This window comes from Platichthys flesus, chromosome 5, assembly GCF_949316205.1.
Source record: "Platichthys flesus chromosome 5, fPlaFle2.1, whole genome shotgun sequence".
Lineage (NCBI taxonomy): Eukaryota > Metazoa > Chordata > Actinopteri > Pleuronectiformes > Pleuronectidae > Platichthys > Platichthys flesus.
Genome location: NC_084949.1, coordinates 12,389,728 through 12,415,195, shown reverse-complemented (window position 1 = coordinate 12,415,195; position 25,468 = coordinate 12,389,728). Strand labels below are relative to the sequence as shown.

The 25,468-nt window shown below is 41.0% G+C and overlaps 3 protein-coding genes across 7 annotated transcripts in view; all 3 read right to left on the bottom strand.

Annotated features, from left to right (window-relative positions):
• The window catches only part of LOC133953552 (nucleosome-remodeling factor subunit BPTF-like), a 43,040-nt gene extending 36,240 nt beyond the window's left edge, over nt 1-6,800 (bottom strand). For 4 of the 5 annotated variants that reach the window (XM_062387507.1, XM_062387508.1, XM_062387509.1 and 1 more), the window contains exons 1-2: nt 5,493-6,800; nt 2,908-3,730 (exon numbers count right to left, since the gene is read on the bottom strand). In XM_062387507.1, coding sequence (XP_062243491.1) covers nt 2,908-3,730; nt 5,493-6,054 — 1,385 coding nt within the window. In that variant the 5' untranslated portion in view covers nt 6,055-6,800. The remainder of the gene's footprint in view (nt 1-2,907; nt 3,731-5,492) is intronic. The other variant, XM_062387510.1, reaches the window with a different exon arrangement.
• A 2,592-nt stretch (nt 6,801-9,392) lies between these two features.
• Nucleotides 9,393-19,421, bottom strand: nol11 (nucleolar protein 11). Its single transcript, XM_062387081.1, has 18 exons — nt 18,285-19,421; nt 16,974-17,087; nt 16,769-16,825; nt 16,348-16,496; nt 16,173-16,230; nt 15,766-15,907; nt 14,861-15,067; nt 14,415-14,491; nt 13,626-13,749; nt 13,383-13,474; nt 13,019-13,084; nt 12,748-12,932; nt 12,504-12,629; nt 11,937-12,185; nt 11,184-11,262; nt 10,823-10,912; nt 10,161-10,268; nt 9,393-10,036 (listed from the first exon to the last, which is right to left on the bottom strand). Exons 1-18 carry the CDS (start codon nt 18,429-18,431, stop codon nt 9,923-9,925), a joined length of 2,184 nt encoding a protein of 727 aa, XP_062243065.1. The 5' UTR covers nt 18,432-19,421; the 3' UTR covers nt 9,393-9,922.
• Nucleotides 19,422-19,526: 105 nt separating this feature from the next.
• On the bottom strand, nt 19,527-24,911 carry LOC133953266 (beta-2-glycoprotein 1-like). Its single transcript, XM_062387085.1, has 8 exons — nt 24,731-24,911; nt 24,048-24,224; nt 23,442-23,538; nt 22,787-22,863; nt 22,383-22,571; nt 21,320-21,499; nt 20,246-20,443; nt 19,527-19,775 (listed from the first exon to the last, which is right to left on the bottom strand). Exons 1-8 carry the CDS (start codon nt 24,795-24,797, stop codon nt 19,711-19,713), a joined length of 1,050 nt encoding a protein of 349 aa, XP_062243069.1. The 5' UTR covers nt 24,798-24,911; the 3' UTR covers nt 19,527-19,710.
• Between the last annotated feature and the right edge of the window lie 557 nt (nt 24,912-25,468).

The following is a 25,468-nucleotide window of genomic DNA, read 5'->3' as shown; positions in this document are numbered from 1 at the left end:
ACAATAAATCAACAAATTTCATAGCACTATGACACATGATTCTATGTGACAGCATATTTGACAGCTTTTTGCTCAGCATGGTCCACGTCTAGCCACTGTGAAGCCCGAGGCAATGTAACACTAGTGTGGATTCAGCATCCTTCCAGGACTTCACTACAGGCACATTTGTGTGTACAAAAATGTGTGCAGATCCATAGACACAATCCTGTCACAGTATTTTTGTTGACAAACACACAGGTCTCTGAAGAGAGATTGAAGATCAGCACCTGCTAGGGCCAATTTTGTGAGCAGTGAGAAGCAGAAAATGAAGAGGGAGAGAATGAGGGTGAAACACAGCGATGACAACCCTCTGGCCACCGAACCTCTCAAATCTTATAGCCTTCAGGTGATCCATGCTCCTTAAAGTTTATGTAGCAGTCCCTCGGCTGCTGACCCAGCACACACACCATCTGTGACCACTACTGCTGATGGTCAGGTTATGATAAATCCTATGGAGGCGTGCAGTTATTTTTGCTTCATTAAATAGCAGCTCTTGTTGAGATGCGAGGCTTTACTTATGTGCAAGAAATTAAGCTTGTGTTTACTCAACCTTACACCTAAGAGCTCATTACTTCTTCTCACTGAGGATTTTAAGCAATAACAAAATATACAGCCCTATAACTGATTTTAAGCGTGCCTGCACCTGCATAGTATTTTGAAGCAAAGCAGATGGAAAATGTTTACTGTCAGCCTGTAATCTCGATAAGTGTCAATAGACACATTTGTTTTGCTTTATTTAAAAATGTATGGTATAGTAAATGTGTTTAGATTAGTTTCCTCTAAGCCTCACGTCCCCTATGCCATCCTTTCTCACCTGGGTACAAGATCTCCTGGGAGAACTAAAGCTTGATTTGTAGCCCTTGTGAACATTTAACAGGATAGCACTTATGTTTTCTCGTGGTAGCTAGAAGCGTTCCCTAGATAACAGAACAAGCGTACAGTTAAAAACAACCGGATTAAAGGTGGAAACTACCCAGCAAAAGAAAATCTGTCCTGAAGAACGGTGGTAGAAACCGAGGAATAAAAGGTGTGAGCCTGGGATGGGCATTTTCTCAGTGGAAAGAGCACAAATCATCCAGCACTATTTATACTAGACCAGTGAGAACATGCCCACTAATTAATAGAACTGCATTATGTCTGAATAGGTCACTACAGGACATTCAACCTTTTTTCATTAGTTACCTTATTAGACTATTAAAGCAAGACTGAACAGAGCCTGGCTTTGGACTCCAGGGAAGTATACAGGGATAAGACTTTTTTTTTGTTAGTGTCATCAATGTCAACAAAATTCTTTGTCAAACAAATGCTATGTGTAATTCTAGAGTATCACACACTGCCTTGGTAAGGATAACCCCTAACCTTAGAGCAAAGGGAACTCGGAGGAATAGGTGCTATGACTTTTTCTCTCCACTCCAAATCACGTCGTCCTCGGTCTACGTGGGGTGAGTCATCATGATAGATTCATAACCCTAACAAGTGGATTTAAACAATGAACACCACTTTCATATGGAGGGAAGTCCAATGCAGGTTGAACCCTCTTATTAATGGCTTTGATTAACAAGGAGGCTATAACAAATATAAAATCAACCACACACAGGGAGCTGGGTGGTGTAACAGAAGAAGATCATAACATATCTCAGGAAAGAGTCTTATCATCAATTAAGTATGAATGTGAATACGTGTTTGTCTCTATAGCTGCTTTCAGACCTACACTGAAATCCAGGCAATCAACATTTTCATGAGGGGCTGTATGTGAGAACTCAGATGTCTGAGTCAAAGTTTCTCCTGCCAGAGGCCAAGAAAAAACTGTTAATGCTGATGAGCCAATGTGAGAACAAAGTAGGATCTGGAGGATTCATCGTGAGTGAGTGGAGATGTTGTGGTTTGTATCATATGACGCACGTAAAACTGAGAGAAAAGCCCCCCAGAAGGAATAAAACATTTTCAGGATAAATAAGAGGAGTCATAAACGTAGAAAACACAGATGTCGAATTGGAAAGACACCCACATTGAAGAGCTTTGGTCAATATGGGCTGACACCGGTGTCGAAGTACTGTAAACAAAGACCTATGTTACGCACTGCCTCCTGCGCCAGCCCTCACCTGAACACCTTCTGTAGTGCTGTGAGGAGCGTCTGACCAGATAATCTGCTGCTGGGTTCCTAACATGTGAAAGGAAAGCTCCGACCAAAGTGTGGGCCCAAATGAAAAACTGCTTATGTCAGCCCTATCATTGACTGGCGTTCCATGCTGGCAGTACCTGTGCCTCTAGCAAAATATCAGCTGGGATCGACTCCAGCCCGCCCGTGACCCTAAAAGTCTCAGCAGTAAAGCTCATAAATGAATAAACAATGTAAACTGACCCGCAGTGGTACATCAGCTACACAGAGGGCAACCACAGTGCGTAGTGTATCATATCAAATCACGGTTAAGAAATGAGCAGAATGGAAATTACAGGATTAATGGCCACCTCTCTCCTCTGTGTGGTGTGGTTTATAATTGTATAAACAGATGGTTTGTGACATCCGTGGTCTCAAGTTTGATGTAACTAATTAAGCAGTTTTGTAAAGTAACTTCTTTTATGCTGATTATCCTCACAGCCAAAATACTTAAGAGTGTGACAAAATAAACTTATGGAAGTTGGGTGTGTGTGAGGCATTTGTGTGTGTGTTGTATCTACTGTAATTATTTGCAGATGCCCCTCTACGAGGAACAAGGTTAATAAGAGTTAAACACACATTTTGAATATTTGAGGTATATTTTGATATTTTAGTAACTTTAGTTTATATTGTAAATGTGAATGACAGTAATATTTGGTCACCTGCGAAATAAAGTAAAATTCTCTCCCGGAACATAAATGTAAACTTACACAACAATGCGTCGATTCAGGAACCAGTATTTGCGCTGGTGTCGGTCATAGCCGACTGGCAGTTGACGGATAAATGGCTTGCTCTTCTGAGCCTCTGGGATGCAGTCCGCAACACCAGGAACCTTGTGTGCTACACACACTTCGCACTGCCACTCGTCCTCTGGTACTTCCTGCAGCGGTGGTTTCACACACTCCAGATGGTAAACGGCCGAACATGTCTCGCAGCACAGCAGGTCACCGAGACGATGGCACACTCTGCAGTGGTCATCATAGGCAACCACTCCTTCTGACATGAGTTCCTCCCGGGCAATATTGGTCGTAAGGAACTGGTCCACCAAAAACTGTAGAACTTTAATTTTGCTCTCTAATGGTTCATATGGGTAATCCTCGCTCTCTTGGGGAGGCAGAATATGCCGGTACTCCGGGTCACTCTCACAGTACGCCCGCACAACCTCTGGCCAGGTCATACCATCCACAAAATACAAAGTGGAGTTAACAGAGTCCTTCACGTCAGCAGGACCAAATGTGGTGTTGGAAGTGTCCTCTTCTCTGAGAATAGCTTTGAGCAGGGAGATGTGGGTCTCAGCCAGCAGCGTGCACTGCTCCTGGCTGGCCAGCGCTGCACCGAAATCCTCAAAGCGGAACGGAGAGAGACGGAGCACTGAGCCAAAGTTTCGGAGGACCTCGTAGACAGCAGATACATTGAGGAGCTGCGAGGTGAGGACCAGGAGGTCCTCAGACGACTTGGGAAGTTCCAGGGGAGGAATGTCTTTTGCCTCAAGGATGGGAGAGCTCGGTGGCATTAACCGACTCCTCTTCGGGCCTGTGAAAATTGACAGAAAAAAAGAGTGAGGAGAGGAGTTACAGATGGGATGCACTTAAATAAAGGAAAACGATGAAAAGGAGATGTGTCTATACACCACTTCAAGCAGCGTGCTGCCTGTCAACTCACAATAATAGGAAAGTTTATAAGCAGTAAATGTAAGCATTTGAAATACCAATATTTGCAGAGAAAACTAATGTATCTGGACAGTAAAATGTGCTGTACCTAATGTTTGCCATAAGCCAATGCAATCAAATGCATGAACCTATTACCTCCCTGATGTCTCCCTGAAATGTTCCCTCTGATGTTACAGAAATGCAGGCTCTGGACCCTGTGGACACTCAGAACAACCATACAGCTTACCTGGTGGTACTTGGGGAACCCCCGATAAGTACCACAAAGTGTGTGAGCAGCTAAAAGTTCAAAATCCTGGTCTTATAAAGTAAACGATACTAAAACAATATGCAAGCTTAATTGGAAGCGCTGTGTGAGGAGATCACAAACTAATCCTACGAAGTTAGAGCACCACATCCATACTGCCTACCATGTTGTATCTGTGCTGTACCCACTGCAGTTAAAGCTGGTAAATTGGAGGTTGTTTGGTGATGCTGCATGAACAGAGTCCAGGGATACCACAACAACAGCAGAAAAGGGATTAACCTGCAACAGTGCACCATGAATGGGTACAAGAGGGGTAAGCAATGGTATGTGCCTGTGCCCATGACAGTGAGAGGACCGTAATGTCAGCCTGTCAGCATTGATTTTATGAAAGACCCCACAGATCCACTATGACCTCACCAGACGGGGGGGTTGTGATGTGTTATAGGTCAAACGGTTCAAGAAATGCAATCTGCAGTTGAAGGTTTTTTCCTTTTAACTATTTGTTTCAAAGAAATAAACATTATTCTAATCCTGTTTAGAATGACTGATTCCAGTTGATAGTCATACCCGTACAGGGCATTATTTTACACTGGAAACTGATTTCCATTGCAGACACAGCTTCATTGACAGGACTGGTCATAACTGGGAACGTGATGGATCTAACTTGGCCACCTGATAAACTAAGAGGGGTTACTATGGCAACAGTGCACCACATAATGCTGTAATGAGATGCTTTCAAAAAAAGTGGGGAAAAGGTCAAAACAAAGGCCTTTCAAACTCATTTAGCAGCGTTATGTAAGTGGAGTCACTTCTGGAATCAAACTGGGGGGGAAATTAGCCTAAATATATAGATCTTGAATGAATTGGGGACACTGGGATTAAGTGCTGCAGTTTTGAGGAAACCCCCTATGAGCTGTCAAAGTGACACCAGCTGGAGACAATGTTTACAAGCTGTGTGTTTTGATGGAGCGAAGTTTACAGAGTCAACAGACTCCTTTGGTTGTACACAAGTAGTAGAAAACATTGAATGAATGAAATTAACGAAAAGCAGCAGCACGCCTTCCTCAGAAAACGTCAAATACACCGATCGTGAAAAAGGGAATAAAGGGAACTCCGGTGAAAAAAAAGGCGTAATTCGTGTTTATAAACTGTGATCAAAATGTGCTGATCGGACAAAAAGGAGTGAGAGGAGCGCGGGTCGGAGCGAGGATCCGCTCGGCAGCGGCCAGCGGAGCACACGGTAAACAAAGGCCTGTTTCTGAGTGCAAGCTCCATTTTGAACAATGCGGCTTGCTTTCTGTACCGAGCTAAAAATAAAATGCACACTGGGAGTGTTGCAAACGTGCAGCGACGAGGTGCGTGCACTTGCACCGGGACGTACCTGGGGTGCTACCGAGCGTGCTGAGGCTCCGAAAGCTGCTCTCGGTGCAGTAGCTGGCATCATCATCATCATACGGCAGCTCCTCCAGATAGTCCGAGTCGTTTCCCAAGGCCTCCTCTTCTTCGGGATCCGAAGGGTTGTCGTTCAGGAGTTCGTCTTCCTCAGACCTGTAGCTTATATTATCGTCCTCCTCGTCGCTGTTGTCGTCGTACACCACCTTGTTGAGAGGCCGCCGCACTCCGCCTCTGACGCCGCGGACGCCTCTGGACCCCCTGCCTCTCCCTCTGCTTCCTCTGCTCCGCGATGTCGCGGGCGCCGCCGTGATGGAGGCTCCAACTTTCCTGCGGCCCCGGGACGAATGAAAGTTCTCTCGGCCGGAGATTTCCGTGTCCCCTTCCGCGGAGCCGCAGAAGCCGCCGCTTGCCACCCGGCCACGACCTCTGCTTCTCCCCCGCCCGCGCATCCCTCTGGTCCTGCCGCCCCGAGAGCCGCGGACTGGCCCGGGTGAACCCTCCCGCATCACGGCTGCTTGTTTGGGCGGCCTTCCTCTTCTCCCCCTCATTGTGGGAGAGAGTCGCTCCTGTTCCGCTTCAATCTCGGTGCTCGAACGAGACGCACACACCGGAGAAAATCGGGAGAGCAACGAGCCAGTGGGTCCGGCGACGGTTCCCGCAGCGTGCCCACCAGGCCCCGGTCTCACTTCCAGGGTGTAAAGCTCAAAGTGAACGGCCGGTGTCCCGCTCTGGGTCGCCTGCAGACGCCATTTTTCTTCTTGGCTCTCCGTTCGTTGAAAACACAGGAGGCCTCAGTCAAGCGACACAAGCGTGCAGCGATTTCACCGGAAGTTCAGCGCTTTTCCTTCAAAGTAAATGCGACGCATTTATTTAACGAAATGTAAAAACAATAACAAACACCGTGTTAAACAGAACGTAAAAAAAAAAAAACATTAATACACATTATGTCTCTTCGCTGTGACAGTATAATAATCTCAAAACCACCTTTACGTTTTAACCAGATCAACGTAGGAGTGCGCGGCTGCTGGTCATTTTATCTAACTTTACAGTAAAGTGACAGACTTGGTGCGCGCTCACGTGACTCGCCATTCTACAACAAACCGTGCCGTGCATGTTCATAATATTGGTTATTTGTGCTAACGCTGGTGTGTTAACCTGCCAACGCGATGTGTTATCCGTGCTAACTGGTCACAGGCAGGTCAAGTTCATCACACCGGAACCTCGGTCATTTCAGCCCTGTCGCTACCGTTGTCACAATAAAGCGAGAAGACAACGATAAGCCCGTAGACACATGATTGGTAAAAGGCTATTTACTGATATGGAGCGGAATCTGTGTTAAAAAGTGACATATTTGATCTGGTTTTACATTTATAATGTAATGTGTAACATCACACCTTCTTCATGACTTTATAGCTTTCATTGATCCTTCATCAGTTTGCTATTACATTGATGAGTATAATGTGGGTTTCCATATTCTGTGAAGCACCATGTGACGCTTTTTTTTAAAAAGGTGCTCTAGAAATAAAGTAAAACTTAAAAGTCTATGTGTTGAGACAAATTAGAATTCCTATTCATCCACTATTTATTTTGTTTTTGTTTTGTTCAACAACCTATTCATTGCACAATATCTAATACATTGTAAATTAAAAAAAGATCCATAAACCTTTTAAAATTAAATATAAAATAAATTTAACCAAATTAAATTAAATTAAATATAAAAAAATTAAATTAAACTTAATAAAAAAAAAAACTGCGCGTGCACATCCTGCGCAGGAAACCACTGCGCATATTCTGCGCAGAAGCCCACTGCGCACTTCCAACGCAGAACCGAACTGCGCACTTCAGCTTGTGCAGCTTGTGATTAACTAATGTTGTCCATAAAGAAGATCGTTATTATCCTTCAAGGGCAATTTGATGTACAACCAGCAATCAGTGCAGGACAAAAATAAACCAATATACACAATGTAAATAAAACACAATATAAAACCCTATAGAATAAGTAGCAGGGGAAAATGAGCTTTTAATAAATGAATTGATAAGTCGAGCAACAGAAAATTACCCGTCAACTATTTGAATATTCTAGAAACATTTCTATCTACTTTTAATTTCCTGTTGTGTTTCTAATTATTACTGATGTTAGTGACATTTCCTTGATAAATGGGTGGAGGTTTTATTACCACTGCAAAGGAGGTTATGTTTTCATCTCTGATTTGTCAGGCAACAGGTTTATGTTATAAACTAATGGACCAATAAACACAAAACTTGGTAGAAGGAAGTTGCATGGATCAGAGATGAACCTATACGGCTCTGTTGAGCTCTACTGAGTGCCAGTCTAGTGAATGAATCTGGAATCTTCTCTCAAAAAAACTTTCCCCCCCACAGGGTTTGTAGTGTGAAGCTAATGAGGTGTTTTATGAAGATGTGATCGAAAACCTCAGACCAGGTAATCCACTTTATTTCAGCATGAACAGAAAAAAAAAGAGAGTTTCATTTCACTGTTAGCAGCACAACATGCTACTGGATTCTTCCTCTCATACCATGAAGGTTACTCTATCTCTTCAGTTAGTAATAAAGCTCTGTTCAGTTAGACACACAAAGGGATATAAGAACTGGGATTAATGAAAATGCAAGAGAATTCAAAACCAACACAAATTAGTCCTCCTTAAGTTTTACTCAACCTGCGTCCCTGAAATTCAAGTATGTGTCCCTTCTGTATTTCCAAAAACGCTTTTAGCATTTTGACACAAAACACTGGCATGAAAATGTATTAAACATGGACACTACAGGGGTTTATCAGGCAGTCCACGCCCAACATACTATATTGCCATCTTTCTGCAGCACAAACCTGAGAAACGAGAATACATAACACATCAGTATCATTACTTAGGTTTCCATGGCTGTGACCAAACAGCTGCACTCCAGCTGTTGTCCTGAATGAGCTTTGCTAATGACAGAATACTGCATAGTCACATGCAGTATGCTTGAGAGCACAGCCTCCTGGTTTAAATGTTACTATCAACACATCTCCTTTGGTACTCTGTGTGCAACAAGCATACAGTGTCAGGGTGAACATTTTAAATTTATTACACTGCATACAGTTCAAGCGACACAAAAGTACTAACGGGAGAAAACTTCCTTAAAAATCGTACACAACACAATATGGATGATAGCGACATAGTTGTAGCGATGGTGGATACTTGTGTATTCAAAACACATGAGCTGTTAAAAGATGTACCTCTCAGTAACCGTCAAGTAGATAAACAACAGGTCTATTAGAAGAATTTAGATAAACCATTAATATTAGAAGAGAATTTCCTTCTCAAACAGAGAAACTGTCTCTGTTAACACCTTAATACTAATATAGCACTAAAACCCAAAGCAAAGAATTAAATCATTTCAACATGCATCCGTAGACATTCAATTATCTGAAATAGTTTTAATAAAACATGCACTTGTCAAAGTGTAGGTGTGCTATGTCTTGAAAAACACTTTCGGATTCCTATCACTTGTCTGTGCATATGGACTAACTTTCTGGAGGCAAAGTATGAATTACAAAATGTTAGAATGTATTTTAAAAAAAGAACTGAACGGAATGCATGACAGTTTGCATGTGTATGTTGGGGGGGCGCCAATTTGAAATTTTGCCTAGGGCGCCAACATTGCCAGTGTTGCTGTGTTAAAGGCAAACTCTGCAGAAAGTTTGGACCCAATGGAGCGGACATCCTCCTGAGTTCATGTCTGAAAATGTCTAACTGGTACAAGTGTTCAGTGCATGATGAAACCGACTCAGTTTTTTACCACCTAATAATACATATAATATTAATTAGCTCTATTCACCTTTTGTTGTCACACGAGTAAACAGAATTCACAACAGGAACTTCAGTGATTCCAACACTGGTTGCTTTTCAACCTTGATCGTTTAATAAAAATAAAGTCACACATTAACTGTTTTCTTTTGTTATACAATTGTATTCAACATTTGAGGTTCTCCTGCGGAAACCCTGTAGAGTCCCAGCTGACACACTTACACATATCCAGCTGTGTGACATACAAAATACAACCAGTCACTCCGGCTCTCATTATGAATGAAGGTTAATAACGTCCCCATACTGCTGTATTAAGTTGCTTTTGTATGTATTATACCAAACTCAGTGTAAATAAATCATGCAATTGAAGTCATCAGAATGGACACATTTTCATTGGCTTACACAAATTTAAAACAGTTCAGATTGAACTGCAAGTCAGTTCAATGTCTTCAGTGAAATTCATGCAACTTGAGTTGGGTGGTGAGCATCTGCGCCAAAAAGCACTTCTAAAACCAGTCGAGACATGGAAACAACCCTGAAACCCCTTCAGGTGAACAGTTGGGAGGAGACGATCTGCTTGAAGGTTTATTAAAAGTATTCTGTACACATTCTAAAACAGCTCAATGACTTCAATGGAGTATTGTCCAATGTCCCTCTTTTCTTTCATCTTGTTGAGCTCCTGGAGGCTGCTCTCGATCTTTCCAAGCTCTGAAACCAGTCTCACCTGAGGACACAAGAAAGAAAACTGTTTTAAATGCTTTCCCACATAACTTTGAACACATCTTCAATAACAGGCACATAGAACGAATGCAATAACATGCAACCGGTTACAAAGAGGAGAGTGTTACCTGTGACTTAACAAAGTTGTGGAGGTTCTTTAGTAATCCTTTGGCCTCTGGGGTCATCACCAGCACAGTGAAATGAGCGTCCAGCACCAAGCAAACCCAGTCCATGACCTTTAATCAAATGCAAAGAAAAAAACTGTCATTTTAGTTTTTTTTTTTCTTTTAGTACACAATTTGTATACTAAATTGTGGCACTTTGGCTCAAATCCTATTTTTCAATATGGTATAGAAATAAGTCTGACTAGATCTGAACATCATGATAGCCATTATTTAACATGTTTGTTCCATATTAGAAGTAATACAAAATATAAGTTATAAGTCAATAACATGTGATTTCAGAGATCAGATCAAATTGGTGGCCTTTGGAAAATATGATCGTACTATGCCCAAAAATGCCTCATGTCTCCAGAGGCTTTGGTTTCTTATAATCTCTCAGTACAACTCTCCATCCCTGACATTTGTTCTGTGGCTGAACTGAATTCACAAAGTTCTGGTGGAAATAAACATTTTACCTCCATCCTATCTGGATTGGCAAATTAGTGAGCAAATATAAAGTTTTCTGCCTCTAGGAAAGTCAAGTAATGTGTCCTCCTGTGACAGACACTGCCTGTATTGATGTGTCAAAGATGGACATCCTGATAATAGGGGCAGACTTTGATACAGACCTGAGCCAGATTTGGTGATCTCAATCCCATCTGTGGCACTGCATCCTGGGCAAATTTTAGGTAGAGGAACTGCAGATACTGGAGGAAAAGCTGATTGGACGAGAAAGTAAATAAACACAGTAAATACATGTTTTTTAATTACTATATTTGGACTGACTGAAAACACTAGAGCAACCTATTAATCGTGCAACACCCAATGAGCTACATTTACTGTTATTGTCACTATTTTCATTTGAATAAAAATATCAGAAAAATCCACAGACAGACTCCATGAATAAAGACTGAAGACTAAAGAGTTGTAAATTGAACAAACATTTCATACCTGAACAACCTAAATAGCATCAACCAATCTGTTACTTACAACGACATGCTGGGAGGAGAGATCTTTAAGGTGTGGGAGGAGGAAAGTGTCGCTGTACGCCGTCTGCAACACCTCATTTCTTTGCAGCCTGAGTTAAAGTGTCATACTTAAACATTTCTCAGTAATTTTAAATTGATTACTGTATCAATTAAGTTTCTAAGTTTATTTAGCAACACAAAATATGTGCAACAACCGAAACTAACTTCAAGGCTACATCCATACTACTACATTTTCGGTAACAAATGTTTACAACTTAAAATGTCAAGTATTTTGGCTCCGTATCAGTTCAAATACCAACATGGCATTTCATGTGACCACTCTCGTATAGTGGGTGTGTGCATGGCAGCGTACAGATGAAAGCATACAGGTGCCAGCGTACATAAGAATTGCTTGAATACACGTTTGTCTCCTACACATGTCAAAAGTTGTATCGATGAAAAACCGAGAATTTAACTATCATCAGCTGTTTGCAAAGACAACAGTCAGAATGGCTTGTAACTGATTATCAATGTTGTCTTTGGTATTCAAGGCTAATGCTTGTTGTTCTCTTCCAGAGGGGGTTAATTTTAAACTAAAATACCCAATCAGCCATGGTGAGTGTCTACTTCATAATTAAAAAAAATCTCTGATTCTGCCCGTTCAGACTAAAAGTTTTCATACAAAGTTGTAGTGGTATGGACGTAGCCTAACTTGATTGTGAATAGTGGCCTCATCGGTCAACTGTGTTTGATTGACTGTGCATTGGAAGGATACAGTAGAACAGCCTTGTGTAATCCCACGGGACACATCTGTTCAGTGGGAGTTGAGGTCTTCTCCTTTTCTTCTGCGTTGGTGATGATGGCATCACCTCCTCTGTGGGCGTCTGAGTGCTGCTCGTCCAAGGAGCTGGGGCTGAAACCGTTCTGCAAGCCGACCTGGCCACGCTCCTGAGATACGAGGGTTTCCATGAAGGAGACACTGTCGGGCTCCAGGCTCCCTTTCTCTGCATCAACGTCTGGCATACTGTAAGACCAAGGTACAACAGCATATTGTTAATCACTTTATCTTACACCATGTCAGATTATTAATATAGCTACACCACTTCTGTTTCACTGTATGCAGCATATTTCACCAAACTAAAAACTTAGTCACTTGTTTGTAGAATAATAAAAAAAAAAGAAGGTATTACTTTGGTGCCCCCTGTGTCACCGTAGGACACAGGCATAGACAGTATATCTTGCTTGTATCTGAGGCCTGGTATTAAAAACTATCCCAGAGGACCTCATCACCTGCACCACATATTGTATGTTTAACATGGTTTATAAGAAATTAGGTTTTTACCTGATAAAGGCCATCAGACAGGCACAAGTGACAGCTTCGGGGATGTCAGGGAAGAACTGCAAGCAGAGTTGACACAGAAAGTAATCCTTCCTCTCCAGGGCCAGCAGCACAAGGTCAGGACACACACTGCAGGAGGTCAGAAAGGGAAATGGTTCCATTATTGTATGACAGTGGTGAATCACATTTTGTAAAATAGAAACTGATGTAAGATGGTAGTTTTGAGAAACATTTGAATCTTCCTGACCTGTGACAGAGGCCCTGAGTGTGCACCAGCTGAGCCAGGGTGCTCGGGGTGTAGAAAGCTGGATCAGCCAGGCTCCTGGACACGAGGACTGACACAAGCCGCCCCACTGAGGGCTGCAGGTCCTGGACGTCGGATCTGGACAGAAGCCCCTCCACCTCTTTCTGGACATCTTCTACTGGGGCCGTCTACAGTGGGAAAATAAAACAATGTCAGCGTTTGTAAATCTTGTTTTGGTGAAGCATGCAAATCAGGACCACGAGTTGCATTTTACCTTAATGAGCTCCAGAACTTGGTCGGTTGTTAAACAAGGAGTTGACTGAGTCTTACGCGTTGTTCTCTGGAGGGAGAGAAAAGTTGAGTTCATTAGAATAGCCATTATCAACAAGACCACACATTTCTAACAGTACAGTTGCCATGTAGTATTTTGCTACTTTATGAAAGTGACAAATATAACAAAAGTTTTCAGAAAGACACATCCCCATTTCAGACAGCATCTACTGTAAAGCTATTTAATTTGTAGGTAGTGAGGTTGATTAACTAGCATTCATGCAAAAAGAAAATCTGTCCTCACTGTATCAAGTCATTGACCTTATGTTGCCTCGATAACTCATATAAACCACAGTTATCGAACTCACCGTCTTCCTGGCCTCCACCATTCTGGAGGGCTGAGCCTTCTCCCCGTGCAGAATGTTGTTCCAAGATGGCACAGAAGCTGGAGCTTTGGAATCTGTGGTAATTAGACATTTGTTTGTTTTGTTTTATATGTACTGTACGACAATATTTTGTTGTATTCATTACATGTAATAAATCAAGTTGTAGAGGTTACAGGTTTGTCTTTTTTATTAAAATCAAAGTATAAAAATATTGTTTAGGCTCACCTTCAGTCTTGGCCTGCTTCAGTTTCCCCAGTGCATAGGCCAGTGAGGATGTGGGGCAGACAAATGGGATAACAGAGAGGCTTTTCCCATGTGGAATGAATAACTTGTTGGAATAACACCATAGCTAAATCAGAAAGAAAAGAAAATGGATCAGAATTAATGGTACAAGCAAATGTTACATAGATTAAAAACAAAGACTGCGTGATCTAATACGTTTAGGCATCTATCTTAAGATTGTAAACTGCATTGCAGTTGTGAGGAGGGACAGTGAAGCCCGTCACAGTCGAGCGCAGACACAATGCTCTACCAAAGTCATACAGGCCTCCGACAGCACCCAGCAGCTGGAAGGACAGGGAACCTTGGACGGTCATAATGTGGGTGTGGTTCATGCACACTTCTAACATCAGCAACAAAGATTGTCAGAACACTGGTGACTGTCCCGTAGTCTCCTGCTACGAGTATGACTAAAAGTCCACATCAGTATATTGTATTATTCAGTGATCATAGGGGGTTATGTATTCAATCACACCTGTCTGTTTGTTTGCATATATGTAGGCACGATGATGCATAAACTACTTGACTGTATTGCAAGATACAGGGTTCTTCAGCATATTCACTGATGGATTACTTTATGCGAAAAAATCTGGGATATTTAAGGAACTGATATCTAGCAGTATGTGCAATTTGGTGCTGCTTGATTGAATGTAAGCGGATTGTTGGGCCTTGACAGAGGTGTAGCTTTACTGAGTGTCATGCTAATGTCAATTTGAAATTGTAAAGCAACCCTACCTGCCCATAGATTTTACCAGCCATTTCTTTTCCCGCCTGAAGCGTTTGGAAATTGGTATTCCAGATGCAGAGAAAGTCTGAAAAATCAAAGACAGAGACAATCAGGAACCACAGACAATAACATTAGATACTTATGCATTTATACTGAAAAATGTAAAATGTAAAAAAAAAAAAGGAATTCAGTAAAAGATTCCATTAATATTTAGACTGAAGTGATAATTTGAAACTAAACATCCTTTTAGTTTTAACAGTTTCTTACTTTTATAAAGTAACGTAAACCTTTAGGACACACATCTGGATCTGGCATGCTTAAAATGCTTCTATGAGTCAAGCAAAAACAGAAACAGACATCATATCCTCAGTCCAATTTTACCTGAAAACCTCAAACAGATATGTCCGTATAGAGCCCCTGTGGCCTGTAGTCAGGGTACATAAACTGAAGTTACCTTTACCAGCTCCAGCAGAGGGATGTGGAACACCGACAACAGCTACATGGGCTTCATCCAGGACAAGGGCTGATGCTGCCTCCAGCGGGCCCTCGCCCACAGGAAGAGCCAGCAGCAGGCTACGGGGAAGGTACAGAGCCTGAGTTCCCTCTTCAGTCGCCAGGCCTCGCACAGAGACCACACTCTGGTACACATGGCCGTTAGGGTCTGTCGGGCAGGAAAACAATTAGGCACAAAAAGGGAAAAGGAAGGGAGAGGGAAAATGGAGCCACTAACATCACTCTCACTTTGCATGTCGCATGCAATACAACATATAATGCAAAAAGAAACAATAGTGGATCCTAGGTATTGAGTATTCTATTCTTTTAACTGGTGGCACAGTCAAGAGGATACACAGCATGGGGCTCCCGTTGAAGATAAAATTATTTAATTATAGGCTACAAGTTGTTTATCATAAACATCTAAAACCCTTAATAAGGGCACAACAGGTAACAGCCACATGTTTCCCTACTTAGTTCAGCTGAACTGCAAAGAGGAAGATAGAGACGAGAGGAGCCTAATGGGCCTAAGTTCAGCGCCTGTCTGAAAGCAGCTATACTGAACCAGGGTCATTCACTTCCCTCTATAGTTATGCTAAATGAGTAGGGTGCCTCGTTTGTGGCAGCTCTCAATTAGTAGTGCCAGGCTTTCACATGTGTCCGTTTTCATCACACACCTCTTGCATACAAAGCAGTGAAATTACTGACATTGGACTATCACTGTCAGCATTTATGTTTGTTCCTTTCTATCAGAGATTCTTGTCACCCACTGTGTTGAGCCTGTTTTCATTTCCAAGTCCATTAAAACTCGCCCGAGCTGCCAAACACTGACACTAAAAAGGGTTTTCACAGGAAATGCTGGCTTACAGAGATAAAGCAGGCGGATGTGTTTATCCCTGTAGGAGGCAGAGAAGCTGAGCGGGGCGACACCAGGCTCTTCTCTCTCCAGCCGGTACCTCTGTAGGGTGTTCGGGTTCAGTCTCTGCAGGTAGAGGAAATGATCTCCTTTCTGTGGGAAGACAGTGAGGCAAACAAGCATTCAGAAACTTTAGTACCTAATAGTCTCCCCTGCCGCATGTGAAGGATAGATTATATATGTTTTGCTAAGGTGGTAATTTAAATCCATCTCATTCATGTGTAGGCACATTAGCATAACACTGAATTCATTAGGCTATGTTTTGACATTGTGATACAAGTCCAACAAACACATAAACCTGAATTATTTGAAATGATTGATCAACTTGTCAAAAGTCTAACATTTTGAATTGTGTTACCTGTTCAGTTGTGAAGACGACAATCTGCTGTGTCTCTGCCACTATGTTGGTGCTCCACCTAAAGAACAAAAAGACAATGCATTTACGAGCTGAAAGAAACAAAAGGTCCGCAACAGCAATCCGGCGATTGTAACACAAGGGTTTTCCTCTGGCTGTAAGGCATCATGATACTGACCTAATGGCCTCTTCTTGAGACAGGACTTCCTCTATGGGCTGCTGGGGAGCCGAGAGCAGCGAGTCCAGCAGTCTCACAGCTCCTTTCTGAAATAAGACCACAGGCTCCGCTCCATCCACACAATGGACCTTCCAGACAGCTGATGACACCTGTAGAGAATGTTTGCACAGGGGGCCGGAATGAGAATGTGCCATCAGTAAATGCATTTATAGATTTTTTGGCTGGTTACTCAGAATACTATGGATAATTCCCAAAATGAGGGGCTTTCTTAAAAGCCATGGTACAATAAACCATATTGGCAGTGGATGAGAAAGAGAGAAATATGTATTTTCATGGATCTGTACCCTACTTAATAAATGTTTCAAATGGAGCTGATGCAAAGTGCTGTTGACAGAAGAGATTAACCCATGTTCAGACTTACTGTTGCTTTGAAGGCCTTTTCTAAGACGATGTCTTCTTCCTTCCATATTCGGATCACCTTAAAGACAAGAAAAAAGGCCATCAGGTGACAAATATTTCAAGAAGTTAGGATCTACAGCAAGAGTAATAGAGTAAACTTGTTGGTTGGTAAGTGAGGTTGGCTGAGTAAAATGACTCAGATTACAATAATGTGGAGAAAGGTTTACCTTGTAATCTGTGATGGCCACATATTCCTTGGTCTGTGAATTGAAGACTGCTGAGCAGGTCAGAGTTTGACCTTGTTTAACTGTCCAGCTGCCGAGTGGCTTCTGGTCTGACACCTGTCAGAACCACAGAGGAAGGAAGGAAGAATTAATAATATTTCTTATGGGGGGGGGGGGGCAGGCAACAAATCAAAATAAATAGTTAACACAATATAACTGTCATCAATAGCAATATAACAGAGGTCCAATATATAGCCATATGTTGCTCCTTCTTTGGGAAAGGACAGTGTAGGTGGATCGACTTCAGATTTGTAAATAGTTTCAGTTTTTCAAGTGTTTGTCATTATCTGCTCATAAAGAGAAAGCTGAAAAGAAACTGATGGCACTCAGTAGAACGTGTACCCCCTTGGAGGCTCAACATTCCCCTTAATTTCAATCAAGCTGCATCAAATTGCTCAGGCCCAGAGATAGCAGTCTCCTCAATATGCCAGATTGTTTTTAATAGGTACATCCATTATTCCCTGGAAATGCCCAGTAGTTTTTGTCTAACCCTGACAACAACAAAAATGCAGACAAACATACACAAACGTAAACCTTGGCAGAAGTAATAACAAAGTGGTTTGTGTCCTGAGAATAACTGATGTCAAATGGTGTGAACAATATCTTGATATAATGTTTGGACAGAGCCCCCCCCCCCCAACCATCTCATGCATGTGTTCCAGTTCCCTTTACCTGTAACTACACAGCTAAAACAAGCTGATAACGCCATATGCCCCCCCCCCCCCCCCCCATGATAAACTTTGGCCTGAACTGCCTCTGTTTCTGAAATCATAAATCATTACATTTAATCATTCAAAGGTTCTGCCAATGTAAACTTTTAACTGCTTTAATTTTATATTATATTTTTGTATCTAATAGAAGCTATTCTCTGCAGACACCAGACATTTAATATGAAATTCTAAAAAGGAGCTACTGAGTTATTAGCTGAGGTCAGTGTGAGTCTACAGGTAATATAAGTCATTAAGCATTGTGTGTGTGTGTGTGTGTGTGTGTGTGTGCCCTGTAGTGGATTTAGCTAAAGTTAGCTAACCTGCCATGTATATTTGTGTAAACTAGCATTTAGCTTCAACCTGTGCCACCACTCATGTGTATTTTCAAGAGAACTGAAGAATGATCCGAGCTGAAATGTGAATTTCCTGTCTTGTCGGTTGATTATGTTGCTGTCGGCGAACAGAGGCGAGGATGCCAACACGAGTGTCTCGGGTCGCAGTGATCAGCTGGCTCCGGTAAACGATCACAGAGAGTAAAACTCACTTTGTACAGGGTGACACATCTGGTGGAGTCCGTGACGACGACGTGGTCGCTGTCTCGCTCCTGTTCGATGCCCTGGACGCCCGAGTTCGACAAAGTTTGAGCCGGAACGAGTCCGCACAACGTGTATCCCTCATACAGCGCCGCCATGCTGGACGAGAAGAGAGCGGAGTCTCGCCGGATATCGCGAGAATAGACGCGCGGCAAGCCGGAAGCACGAGACTGCTGCTGCTCACCCAGCACGCTGCTGCTGCTCCCGCCTTATTATCATTACTAGAAGAACAAGACACACAGTTTGATGAGCTGTCATAGCTTCTTCGGCCTCGATCTTAAAAATATATGATGTTCACAAAGAGTCAAATATGTAAACATGAAACTCCTTGTTAATCAACGTATTATTCAAAATCAATAAAATAATCTACATTTTGTGATGTATTCTCTATACAAACCCATCCTGCATGTCATTGGAAACTTTGGAATCGACACGAACATTTACAATAACATGTTTAAACGTTTTTCTGAAAAGAATTGAACATTGATAACTCCACCCAAGGCCCTAAAGTCCCCCTGTGAAGCCACATTTTAATTTCACTGAATCCAAATTTTTATTTGGATCCTCACCAATTTGCACACACTTATAAATATCAGACCCCTAGACATTTCTGCTCAAGGAAAACTTTGGAAAACGCCAAAATCTCACAATGTTAAAGAATGAGAAGGGAGATCTTGGACCCTCCCCCTGATCCAGATCTGCACCAAGCAATATAGATAAACTCATGTTCGTACAGCCCATAATGTCTTCAGTTTGGATTCTTTAGGCTGTAGTCTACTGAATATGGTTCTGCATCTCTTTCATAGACAAACAGACAGCTGCTACCACTGCCAAAACAGAATACAGTGTTGAAAAGAGTTGGCAGGTTTGTGACATAGAATTGATTTTAGCTTTGGTTATATGTTCATAACTTACACAAAGAAAACCTTGAAGATGTCAATTTATGAAGGCCATTGTGTTACATTCTTGTTGAGATTGTCTCATTCTTCTTGGTGCAGGACTGAATCAGTAGACCTACTTTTGCTGAGGTTCGACATAGAGGGCATTTCTGTTTGTTTGTGGATGGTGGCTTGATGACGCTCGGTATCTTATTTGTTCAAGGACAAGAGAGAAATAAGTGTATCAGACAGACCATAGTACTCTTCATAAATGCCTCATGGGTCGCATGATAATTCACACTTTGAGAGCTAAAGTAGCAGAAAAAGAAAGTTTATTAATCAGTCAGAAAAAAATCATGTCTGAGATTGTTACATTTGTAGAGACTTGGTTACAAAGCTTAAAATAAAAAGACAGATGGACGGTGTCATTCTACCTGGACACATTGAGACATATATCACAGTGGTTTAATGATCCTCAGAGAAGGGATCTCCTGCTGTTTCAGCACTGTTCGATTTCTGATGGAAGGGAACCTGAATGAAGGCCATAATCAATAGCGCCGGGCTCTGGAAAAAGACAAACACACGAACAGATAGAGAGAGAGAGAGAGAGAGAGAGAGAGAGAGAGAGAGAGAGAGAGAGAGAGAGAGAGAGAGAGAGAGAGAGAGAGAGAGAGAGAGAGCGAGAGAGAGAGGTTACAATGGGCCAAAACATCCAAACAGTGATTTTATATACACCAAGTCACAGAAAACAAACTTTGTAAGTCTAGTTTATCATCAAGGGATAACTTTCAAGGCTTCCCTGCAAAAGTCCCACTTTGTATGGAACTTACTTTACTTTGTAGCTTTTGTTGACTATAGCTTTTTCTGACCACCTTTGTGTCGTTTAAGTTTATTAAATGGACTTGGATTTAAAACAACCTGGAGACATTATGGTGTTGTGAATCGTTTGATCGGTTATGTACACACATACATAAATGAAATAGAATAAACAGCTTAGTGTGATATATTCTGCTTCTTCATTAAATATTTTGTACCTTCAAAGCACTCAGGTATAATGAGTTTTCCGTCGATGCACTGTGTTGGCACTGGGTAACCACACCCCCTGGCCTTGTTCTTGCAGTAGAGTGAGACTATTTCTTTATGTAAGACTCTTTTTGAAGGCAAGTCCTTGATCCAGAGTTTCTGTCCTCTGTATAATATCCTTCCTCTGCTTATGCCAACGCTGCAAGGAGCTATAAGGAAGAAGAAAAAAAGTTTCAATGGAGATTTTTTTTTTTTTTTTTTAAATAAAGACAAATCAATATGATAATGTTAAATTCTGATCACCATGATTTGTAGTAAACAAAACTGAAAGGGTTTAAATAAATTCTTATCTGACAGTTAATTGAGTTTCATGCTGTTTAATAGTTTTAAAGCATGTTGATTTTCCAAAAAATACTTTTATAAATAAAAGCCTTAAAGTTTCAGTGTGCAAGATTTAGGGGAAAGGGGTCTATTGACAAAAATGTAATCTAGTGATGTTTCACAAGTCTTTTCTATCTAAATTATACAAATTGTTATTTTATTTACCCTAGAATGGTCCCTTTATATTGAAATACTTTATATTCACATTTAGGAAGGGGGGGGGGGGTCCTCTCGTTGGAGGCCGCCATGTTTCTTGTAGTAGCACAGACTGGACAAATTAAACACCCTTTGAGTTTTTATGACAACTGAAGGCTACCACAGGTTCTCGATCATGTTTGGAAGGGGAGGGTGATGCGAGGGGTATTGAGCTGCATCAAGTAATTTCACCACTAGATGTCACTAAATTATACTAACTGCAACTTCACAATAGTAAAAAAAAAATTGTATTTTAGACCCCAGTAACAGTCAGCACAGGCACAAATTACATATTGGGATTGAAAAAAAAAATTAAGAGTCAAAGTAATGGAGCTGAACTGGGACCCGATTTGTAATAACAATACATTTAACAGTACACAATTGGAAACACACAAAGAAAATTAAATTCCTATCCCACAATGCATTGTACATAAAGCCAAAAATTGACTATATACTTCTGTAAACTAGAAGCCGGTCAGGGGGTAAAATGTTCGTAATATTAGTCCCACCTTTGCAGGATGGCTTTTCTGACCACCCCCCATTTTGCTGACAAACTATCTGCATGCTTCCTTCCAGTGCATAGTCCCCGTCGCAGCCATATTTGACTGTTTCCATGTAGTCGAAGGCTCTCTGGTCACTGTTTGACATGTAGCCTTTGTCAATGGTCTCTGGTGGGGGGCAACTCACAACTGCAAAGGAACATCAGGGAGAGTGTTGATGACACTTTATTGTAGAATAAATTTCCCATGAAACTGTATTCCCACATTTCAGCTGAAAACGCTCTAGACCAAATGTGGCGCAATTGCCGTTTTCTTTCTTATAATAGAGTGAGAAATCTACAAATTTCCTTTTCACAGGCTTGTAACAGACTGTTCTGCCTTATTATTTCCATACATGGAGACAGACACCTGTCAGTAGACAGAACAACATTTCCAGGTCTCTTACAATCTCATACAGTATTTTCCCAAAAGACTAAACAAGTGATGAATATTAAACTCATTGAGCCAAATTACCATTTGATGTAGGGAATAGAATTCCTTTGAATACTTCAATCAAAACCTAATAATCAAATACTGCAATGTAAGTTTATTCACTTAACAGTCCCAAATGTTTTCTTTTGGTGTATTGGGACAGCTTATCACATGATTTAGGAGGTCTCTCTATTTTATGATTTGTCAGTCTTTAATTAGAAAAAATACATACGTATATATACATTAATTGTCCTGGAATATCAGAAAATTGTATCTTTTACTTTTGTAAATGGTATATCTACACCTGCTCAAAAACATATAATATATCATTTTACCCAGTATATCTCAATTCAATGGTTGCATAAGAGAGGAAAATTCCTGTTCTATGTTTAGAATCTCTGCTGTCTCATTATTTTGTGTAAAGAAATTGTAAATGTACCTTACATGTACATTTACAATTAGAATTCCACAAAATCTGGAAAAATTACACAAGTGGATCTATTTGTTTTGGATCGTTTTCTCATCTGCTGATACAACTGTGTTTTAGATGGTTAAATAAGTCTCACAGTATAACAATATTACTACTCCTGGTATCTCATACCTCGACATTCAGGTGTCTTAGTCCAGGCGCCGCTGGCGGTGCACTCGGCTCTCGTGCTGCCAATGAGCACATACGGAGGCAGGCACCTGTATGTGCCAGTAATGCCATATTCAGTGGAGTTCCCTCTTATCGTCTTGTCATAAATGATCATCCCAAACTGTGGGATCGGAGCAAGATCACAGGTCACAGCTAGGAGGGAGGAGGGAGAATGAGCCATTTAATGAACATGCTTGCCCAATATGTGAAGTTTCTTTTGCCTTTTCTTTACAATAGTGTATAATTTACTTGTTGTTACAAATAACTTGATTGAAAACAAACCAAGTGGTAGTTTTGTTGGGTTCCACTTGACAAATGTGTTTTTGACCGGATTAATAATTATTCCTGGTCTTAGACGGATTACATACGCTTGCACTCTGGTACTGCTGAGCTCCATGTTCCACTTGCTTGGCACACAGCAGAGCTGGCTCCGCTCAATATATGTCTGCAGAGCAGAAGCCATTTCAAGTCAGTTCATGCTCAGTTTGCCAAGATATTTACAAAATACACGATGATTGATTTGAATGTTGTTTAGTGCATTTGAAGCCAAATGTTGGTAAATCAGATTATTGTAAGATGCACACAATATAAAATGATTGTTTGACTATGGTTTATTGATCACGTTGTGCAAACTTAATGTGTTATGAACACGAGTCAATGTTTTCAGCAGACAGCTCTGTTAATGTTTAGTCAACAAGTCAACTTCAGTATTAACGACACTACTGTTGACTTGTCTGGGTACCACACATTACATTATTATAAAATATGTTAGGTGATATCAAATCTATATGTCAGAAGCAAGCAGCTGACTGCACTGTGGAGTTGTTCCAGATTGCTCTGCGGCTTTAAAATTACATTTAGAGGAGAAAGGATTAAATTCAGCTTCAAGCTGCACTTTAGACAAAAACAGGAGCCTCAAGCAAAAAACTAATCTCTGAATCTCATCCAGTTGAATTGGCATTTCATCCCCACTTAATGAAAAGTGTTGCACAATAAAATTCAAATAGTTGTTTTTTGCTTTACCCTTCATGACATGTGTAGTTGATGGTGCTCTGGAACACTGTATCCTCATAGTACAATTCTCCATTAGACAACAGATCGGGATAAGGACACTGTTTTGCTGCAGGAGAGAAAACAGCAGAGAGCAGGTAGTTTTCAATGAATGATAGATTTACACACTCTATATGTTGTACGTGCTGTAGTAATGTACAACCTCGTAAGGGATCAGTGTGATCTAGTTGTGCTAGTTTTCAATACAGAACTTAAACATATGTATATATTCTAATACCAAAGCATCAAGTCCATAATCCGTAATAAACTATACATTTATAATAGAAAAACATTCAAGACAAAGAATTTAGTAGAAATGGTTCATGTTGCATCACATGCTTGTCAAATATTCTCCCCATAATCTACTTATGTTCAATGTCACATCAACAGGAGAAATGAAGAAATACAGAATCAGAGAAATCAAAGAGTATCTAACAGTGATCCAAGTACAAACTACTTGATATTTGATTGTTGATGTTTACTTTAAATTGCCATGTTTACATTAAACGTAGTATATGTTTCATATGCTGTTGTTCTGTCACAAGACCTTAAGTTCTCACAAGCGTAATGGAGACCCACGTTTGCACATTAGCCTGGTTTTGGTCCATGTTCCCCTCGCAGAGCAAACAATGGTCCGAGGGCCGAGTATGGGGGTGTATCCCTGTGTGCAGGACAACACCAACTCATCCCCGGGGTTGTAGAACCTCTGGAGCCCATCCACCTCAACGTTGACAGGCAGATCAGGCCTTGAACACACTGAAGGGACACATTGATTATAATAAATAGTATGTATCTAGTCTCACAAACATTTTCCGATAGATTTACATTATTTTGGGATATTGTCAATTATTCTCCCCAATATGATTTGAAAAAAAACATCTTGTTGCTGCATTTAATGGCCCTGAAACAATATGTGTGTGTGTGTGTCCTAAAATACTTCCTGACAACAGAGAGACTTGTCAAAAGAAAACTCCAGAAATGTAATTTAATTTGTTGTTTGAAGTTATATTCCACATTTAAGAGACTCAGTAAGAATCAGTAAAAGCAAGTGTGAATGAACTTAAATAAATTGAAGTCAAAATCTATTTCTGGCTTAACCACACAAATTCAAACATAAAATGAAATGAGACAATCACTCTGTATCCCTGTACTCCAAAGCTAAACATCATTATTTCTATTGAGTAAAATACTGAGGTTAACCAGCGTCGCAAAACAGTCATTCATGTAGTTCAGGCCAATAAGAGCAAATCAAAAGCAAATACCATCAGATGCTGTGGTGGTAAAAATCACAAATGGACAGAGCAGAAACAAAGTCAACATGAATTCCATCCCCGTCCACGTGTTCAGACGTTCCTCAGCTCATGTGCTTCAAACACTTAATCTTTGTCCTCGCTCCCGCTGCTGCTGTCGTCTCTCTGAAGTTGAACAGATAAGAGCAGCACGAAGTGAATTCTGGTTTTGTTTACTGTTTTTATTTTTTGAGGTTATTTGCAATAGGAGATTAGAATCACTTTACTGGCAGTGAAGCTTCAGCAGTGGACTTTCCCTCATTGCAGCAATATTATGAAACAGGGACAAGTGTTTGTTTTTGCAGACTTTGTCTATTGAGCCTCAGACTTTCAAAAAACTCAGCTTAATGGGACAGAGATACTTAAAAACCAAAGAATACAACGACATAGAGGCCAGTTAACAATACCTCAGTACAAATACAGAGAAGAACATGTTTTTGCTTACGGATTTGTCACCAGCAGAATTTATAACTGTTACGCCCCTTGATCTTGTGATAAAAGCCATTCATTGTCACTTCAGCTCATTAAAATCCATCTGGCTTTATCTGGACTCATGCTCAGAATCTTGATCACTGGCTCCCTGTCAGCAAAAGATTTGAAAAGATTTTTGCACCTGATCTGTAAAACACTGAATATTTATCTGACATGTCTGCATTTCAAGAAAGTTTTGTTCCCCTCCCAACTCCAAGCGTTGATTTACAAGTGGACAAC

Coding starts and splice junctions, on each gene's coding strand:
- nol11 (XM_062387081.1), bottom strand. CDS start 18,431: ATGGCGGCGCTGTATGAGGGATACACGTTGTGCGGACTCGTTCCGGCT. Junction 16,826..16,973: donor TGGCCATCACAGATTACAAG/GTAAACCTTTCT, acceptor CTTGTCTTTAAG/GTGATCCGAATATGGAAGGA. Junction 16,497..16,768: donor AAAAGGCCTTCAAAGCAACA/GTAAGTCTGAAC, acceptor CATTCTCTACAG/GTGTCATCAGCTGTCTGGAA.
- LOC133953266 (XM_062387085.1), bottom strand. CDS start 24,797: ATGGAATTCATGTTGACTTTGTTTCTGCTCTGTCCATTTGTGATTTTT. Junction 22,864..23,441: donor AACTACACATGTCATGAAGG/GTAAAGCAAAAA, acceptor TCTGCTCTGCAG/ACATATATTGAGCGGAGCCA. Junction 19,776..20,245: donor TATACCTGAGTGCTTTGAAG/GTACAAAATATT, acceptor GTCTTTTTCCAG/AGCCCGGCGCTATTGATTAT.